This window comes from Perkinsus marinus (genome assembly GCF_000006405.1).
Source record: "Perkinsus marinus ATCC 50983 genomic scaffold scf_1104296958686, whole genome shotgun sequence".
Taxonomy (NCBI): domain Eukaryota; phylum Perkinsozoa; order Perkinsida; family Perkinsidae; genus Perkinsus; species Perkinsus marinus.
The window spans coordinates 251334-258140 of NW_003206671.1; the positions used below are offsets into that span (position 1 = coordinate 251334).

The 6807-nt window shown below is 48.2% G+C and overlaps 3 protein-coding genes across 3 annotated transcripts in view; all 3 read left to right on the forward strand.

The window, feature by feature from the left end:
- Positions 1-39, forward strand: part of Pmar_PMAR028212 (conserved hypothetical protein) — a gene marked incomplete at both ends in the record, with an annotated part of 1659 nt that extends 1620 nt beyond the window's left edge. The window contains one exon of the mRNA XM_002774162.1: positions 1-39. Within this exon, the coding sequence (XP_002774208.1) occupies positions 1-39 (39 nt within the window).
- A 457-nt stretch (positions 40-496) lies between these two features.
- On the forward strand, positions 497-2670 carry Pmar_PMAR028213 (conserved hypothetical protein). Its single transcript, XM_002774163.1, has one exon. It carries the CDS (start codon positions 502-504, stop codon positions 2461-2463), a length of 1962 nt encoding a protein of 653 aa, XP_002774209.1. The 5' UTR covers positions 497-501; the 3' UTR covers positions 2464-2670.
- Positions 2671-3764: 1094 nt separating this feature from the next.
- On the forward strand, positions 3765-5723 carry Pmar_PMAR028214 (conserved hypothetical protein; the record flags this gene model as incomplete). The annotated part of the gene is made up of 1 exon (XM_002774164.1): positions 3765-5723. The coding sequence occupies one exon, from the start codon at positions 3765-3767 to the stop codon at positions 5721-5723; it is 1959 nt and encodes a 652-aa protein (XP_002774210.1).
- Between the last annotated feature and the right edge of the window lie 1084 nt (positions 5724-6807).

Sequence of the window (6807 nt, forward strand, 5' to 3'; positions counted from 1 at the left end):
CAGCCACGTAACTTGGCTAAATCTGTTACAGTTGAGTAGACACGCTAGGCTAATTTGAACTGCCATGTGACGTTCCCTGCTTTTTCATGATGTCACATCTGAGAGTCGTTATCTCTTCATGGCCTATCTGTCATCGTTGGGACAATTCATGATTTTTTCTCTAGAGTGTGAGTTTTGTTCGGAGAGCCGATCCTTACCCATCTTATTTTTCCTCCACGTTTCCAAGGCTTTGTAGGATCATGACAAACGAAAACGACTGGGCGCATGGGAATTTTTCAGACAGAATTCACTATGCAGACTCTCATTTGCATCGTCGATACTTTACTCATCCTGTTTGAGATTTAACACAAACCCAACTATTGTTCCGAGTGACCACTCAATGTGATCTTCGCTCCGCCCTGGGGAATCGGCTGAGGCTAGGATAGCGACACAAAAAGGGACAGATGGCCCGTGATCTCTATTTTTGCCTCTCAGTTCCTAGTGTTTCTGAATCTTCCACCTATGTGCGGTATCTTTGCCTACGTTGGAGACCGTCAGGCTCTTCCTTGTCTCATCAAGGCGTTGAAGCGTTTGGAGTACAGGGGTTATGACTCGGCAGGTGTGGGAATCCATAATGGTAAGGAGTTGAAGATCGCCAAGAAGGTCGGCAAGGTTGCTAACCTCGAGGCTTACTGTGGTGGTGTCAACAACCCGGAGTATGCCGGTACCATGGGTATTGCTCATACCCGTTGGGCTACTCATGGCGCTCCCACCGACGCCAACGCTCATCCTCACTTTACTGAGGACCACAAGGTTGCTGTGGTCCATAATGGTATCATCGAGAACTACGCCAGTCTTCGTGAGGAGCTTATCAGTAAAGGGTATCATTTCACCTCAGAGACCGACACCGAACTTCTTGCTCACTTGGTTGCTGATGTTCGTAAGCAGATGGGTCCCGATCCTTCATGGTCCGTTATTGTCTCGTGTGCCTTGAGTCTCGTTACTGGTGCCTACGGTGTTGTCTTCACGTTTGAAGACGAGCCTGACTTGTTGATCGGTGCTCGCAAGGGTTCTCCTCTTATTTTGGGTGTTGGCGATGGTGAGTACATGCTTGCCTCCGATGCCTCTGCGGTTGTCGAGTACACTAAGGATGTTGTTTACATTCGTGATGGTGAGCTTGTTGAGGTCCGCAGGTCGGGTTATCGTCTTCGAAGTATTGATGCAATCAGCACACGTCAAGTTTCCGTCGATGAGGATATTAACAACAATCCCTTGGTTCAGTTGGAGCTCAATCTCGAGCAGATCGAGAAAGGTGGTTACTCCCATTTCATGCTCAAGGAGATCATGGATCAGCCACGCTGTCTCGAGAACTCTTGTCGCGGTCGGCTCTACAAGGTCAACTCGGATGACACGACCCACGGTTCCAATGGGGTTTCTTCCAAATGGGGAATTCGTTTGGGTGGTTTAGACACTACCGTGCGCGGCACCGATCAAACTGCGTTAGATGCTATATGCGGGGCCGATCGTATTATCATCTGTGCCTGTGGTACTTCGTGGCACTCCGGCCTCATTGGAGAGTATCTCATCGAGCAACTAGCTCGTATCAACGTTGAAGTTGAGTATGCCTCGGAGTTCCGCTATCGCAACCCTCTTCTAACTTCTAAGGATGTTGTTATCGTAATCTCACAGTCTGGTGAAACTGCTGATACCCTCGAGGCCGTCCGTATTGCCAAGGAGTATGGTGCACTGTCTATCGGTATCGTCAACACAGTCGGCTCCACCATTGCGCGTGACACTGATGCTGGAATCTATCTTCATGCTGGCCCGGAAATCGGCGTAGCATCCACGAAGGCCTTCACTTCACAAGTTATGGTTCTCACTCTGCTGTCTCTTCGTTTGGCTCTTGCTCGTGGTACGATTGATACTGAGTACTTTGACACCTTATGTGAGCAACTGTCTCGTTATCCCGAGATCATCCAGCGAGTGCTTAAGTTGAGCTCGCAGGTGAAGAACCTCTCAAGATATTTCCGACTAGCAAGCAACTTCCTATTCCTCGGGCGTGGTATTCACTATCCTGTCGCTTTGGAAGGCGCGTTGAAATTGAAGGAGATTTCCTACATTCATGCCGAGGGCTACCCTGCTGCTGAGATGAAGCATGGTCCTATCGCATTGATCGATCGCATGATGCCCGTTGTTTGCATTGCCCCTAAGAGTGATCCGACTTACGATAAGGTCAAGGCGAACATCGAGGAGGTCAAAGCTCGTAATGGTGATCTGCTTATCATTACCGAAGAAGGTAACCATGACTTGGACAAGTTCGCCGGAGACAAGGATTTCGTTATCCGTGTGCCGACGGTGGATGTTGTCTTACAGCCTATTGTTACTACAATACCGTTGCAAATGCTCTCCTATTACGTTGCTAACCTCCGCGGTTGTTCTATCGATCAGCCTCGTAACCTCGCTAAGTCGGTCACCGTCGAGTAGGATCGTTATTATTAAGTCAATCATTTTCTTTTTTGTTCTATAGCTTCTCACCCTATGCTGTCGTATTCGGTGGCATTATGGAGTGTTTGAGACATAGATTACTATCTAGTCGTATCCTTAGATGGAGGGCATATGAACTCATTTTGCCTGTAAACGGGCCAAAATCGGTCATATACGCTGTAAATGATAATCAAACTACGATAGATTGGACGTGATCTCTTGTGTTCGTCAATGGCTCCCGTATTGGAACTTCGCGGCTGTCCTTATCGGAGTCTGGTGAAAGTGGTGTTCTTATGTTTGATTTTCTATGGTATCAAGGGTTTCAGAAATGGTGGTATGTAGACGTCTCGAAATAGGTTGATAGGTGTCCATATCAACTTGCTCAACGCAGGCGCATGCATTTGTCGAGCTAGACGAACCCTGCCTTGGGTCATCAAATGCTCAGTGATACCGCGCGATCCGTATGGAGAGCGGAGGCATGATCACCGCTATCTGCAGTCTTTCGAACAGCCAACTTCCCGAAGGAATCCATCGCATCCATTCCGATACGTGCAGTTCGCTGTAACACTTACAGCACTCGGAGCGGTATGATACATTCCGCGTACGCGTTGCAACTCCCATCACTTCGTGCCCCCAACATGTCGGGGAATTCTACACCGAACAAAGGTTACGATAGCAAGCTCGGTTGTTCAACGCACGAAAGTGACAGTGACTCAGTCATGTGTGTGAAGGTTGTGACTGGGTCATTTCCTCAGTCGTTGCATTCTCCGTGATCATCGTTGCTTAGGTCAGTAGGTGGAAGCGAGAGGAGACTTCGACAATTCCAGTTACGTCGCTCACCATTGGTGAGTCGCCAATGTCATGATAATACGAAGGGGAGAGCAATTTTGCATCGCCAGTTGATGTTCGAAGTCACACGTGCGTTTACCAGAGCCTCTCCAGTTATCCAGTCTGTTCCCTAATGTATAGACAGTCGAATTGTGTTGGTAGTCCGCGGTTGTCTCCCACTAGGTGATGAGCATTGCACATAACAAGTTAGAAAGCAAAAGAATCCTTTCGCGTTGGCAATGTGTGCATGGTTGAATAGCCGGATACAGAGCGTTGATATAATTACGATGAATCTAGCAAAGCTAAGTTCAGACCTGGATGAGGGGACAACAGCGAATAACTAAGCTGAGCTGAGGAGATATTGTGCCCTCGACACAAGAAGTGACATTTCAGTGATTTCTGTGGAGATCCAGTATCGTGGTCGGACGTGGAACGTCGTAACTTGAACGTCGTGTCTCAGTTCATTTTGATCAATGTGCGGCATTTTCGCCTACGTTGGGGATCGACAGGCTCTTCCTTGTCTTATCAAGGCGCTTAAACGCTTGGAGTACAGAGGTTACGATTCAGCAGGTGTGGGAATCCATAATGGTAAGGAGCTGAAGATCGCCAAGAAGGTCGGCAAGGTCGCTAACCTCGAGGCTTACTGTGGTGGTGTCAACAACCCGGAGTATGCCGGTACCATGGGTATTGCTCATACCCGTTGGGCTACTCACGGCGCTCCTACTGACGCCAACGCTCATCCTCACTTTACTGAGGATCACAAGGTTGCTGTGGTCCATAATGGTATCATCGAGAACTACGCCAGTCTTCGTGAGGAACTTATCAGTAAAGGGTATCATTTCACCTCAGAGACTGATACTGAGCTCCTCGCTCACTTGGTCGCTGATATTCGTAAGCAGATGGGTCCCGAGCCCTCATGGTCTGTGGTTGTTTCCTGCGCATTGGCGAACGTCACTGGTACTTACGGTGTTGTCTTCACCTTCGAGGATGAGCCTGATCTATTGATCGGTGCTCGCAAGGGTTCTCCTCTTATTTTGGGTGTTGGCGATGGTGAGTACATGCTTGCCTCCGATGCCTCTGCGGTTGTCGAGTACACTAAGGATGTTGTTTACATTCGTGATGGTGAGCTTGTTGAGGTTCGCAGATCCGGATACCGTGTGAGGAACATGGCCGTGATCAGCGAGCGTCGCATGTCGGTTGATGAGGATATCGACCACAACCCGTTGGTAGAATTGGAGTTATCTCTTGAGCAGATCGAGAAAGGCGGTTATCCTCACTTCATGCTCAAGGAGATCATGGATCAAGCTAAGTGCCTGGAGAACTCTTGTCGCGGTCGACTTTATCGGTTGAGTGAGGCAACTGGTATACCAGCGGATTCCATTTCTAAGAAGTGGGGCATCCGTTTGGGTGGTCTAGATGTTACTATAGATGGGAAGGATCGCACGGCGTTGGAGACCATCGCTAGTGCCAGTCGCATCATCATCTGTGCCTGTGGTACTTCGTGGCACTCCGGCCTCATTGGAGAGTACCTTATCGAACAGCTGGCTCGTATTAACGTTGAAGTTGAGTATGCTTCTGAGTTCCGCTATCGCAACCCTCTTCTTACTCCCAAAGACGTCGTTATTGTGATCTCACAGTCTGGTGAAACTGCTGATACCCTCGAGGCCGTCCGTATTGCCCGTGAGTATGGTGCGACACCTATTGGTATCGTCAATACTGTTGGGTCGACTATTGCTCGTGATACTGATGCTGGTATATATCTCCATGCTGGTCCTGAGATCGGTGTCGCCTCCACCAAGGCCTTCACTTCGCAAGTTATGGTCTTGACCCTCTTGGCTCTGCGTTTAGCTATGTGCCGGAAGACGATTGATGCTGAGTATTTTGATACTCTATGCGATCAGCTATCTGAGTTCCCTAAGACCATCGAGAAGGTTCTGAAGCTCAATGGCAAGGTCAAGGACCTCTCTAGGTTCTTCCGTTTGGCTCAGAACTTCCTCTTCTTAGGCCGTGGTATCCACTATCCCGTCGCCTTGGAAGGTGCTCTAAAGTTGAAGGAGATATCTTACATTCATGCTGAGGGGTATCCTGCTGCTGAGATGAAACATGGTCCCATCGCTTTGATTGATCGTTTAATGCCTGTTGTCTGCATCGCTCCTAAGAGTGATCCGACGTATGATAAGGTTAAGGCGAACATCGAGGAAGTAAAAGCTCGTAATGGTGATCTCGTCATTCTTACCGAGGAGGGAAACTATGACTTGGACAAGTTTGCTGGCGACAAGGACTTCATCATCCGCATGCCGATTGTTGATATTGTGTTGCAGCCTATTGTTTTCACCATACCGTTGCAAATGCTTTCTTATTATGTTGCCGATCTTCGTGGATGTTCTATTGACCAACCCAAGAATCTTGCTAAGTCTGTTACTGTCGAATAAATGCAAGGATTGCATCGATTCGGATCGCTCGCGCTCGTAAAAAGCAAAGCGATTTCTGTCCGTGTTGTCACTCTGTTTATTAGCATGAACTTCTTATACTACTAAGGTCAAGTTCATGCGATGCTATGCGCTATTTGTGATTGCAAGTTGTCGTATCTGATGTATTCATATTTCACAACTGTTATCTAGCCTGCGTCTTGTTCTATCTTTTTCTTACTAACCTGTTGTTGTGTTCGAGCATTAGTTATAGAGTATGGTTCCCATGTTCTATGGTGCCATTATGGGACGATGGGACTACCCATAGGTGACCTATGAGGCTGACCTATGAGGTTGACCTATGATAGGTCAACCCTATGAGACCCACCCAACATTGCTAGTTGTTAAGTTGGCAAGTCCCTTGAGGGTCTCTGAATCCCCCTGGAGACTTTTGTGAGAGAATGCATTCGAAGGAACATCACATAGAGTTCATGTATTACTTCGAATAAGTGATGATTACGGAGCCATCGAGCTTAGTTACAAGTCTTGAGTGGCCACTATTACACTGGCGACTCTGATGAACTCGTAACTGAACTGTGGAGTCCTTCAGTGACCACAGTCCTTCGGAAAGGGTGCATCCACAACACTGATTCAAGAGCACAGAGATCTTGTTATCCGCGATTGAAGCAGCACCGTTGCAGTGTTGCAAAACGGTAATGTACGTTGAAATGCACGTGGTACCCCGAAGCGAGTTACCCGAAGCATCGTTATCCTTCGCAGCTGCGCCGCGTGTTTTACACTCTCCCTACCCACCTGTTCTGGGTTGAATCACTCGGCTGAGACAGCTCGTGGGCCGACCTGCGGAGCCCCCGCAGCGGAGGTCGGGTGCGCTAAGCCTTTTATATGTCGCAAATTCAATCATTGAAAGACTTCAGCCTCACCTTCTGGAATTGATTGATGAAATTTCGAAAGCAGAGTGTCTAGAACATGTCAATGACAGTTCACTAATACAGGGTGGTGCAAAAAAAAGAGCTCACCCCGCATGATTTCGCAGCAGGTGATAATTGGTGAACAACAAAGGCGTCATTCGAAGGCTCTCATCGAGCTC

What these genes read in the sequence shown, in the direction of transcription:
- Pmar_PMAR028213 (XM_002774163.1), top strand. Translation starts at nt 502, where the DNA reads ATGTGCGGTATCTTTGCCTACGTTGGAGACCGTCAGGCTCTTCCTTGT.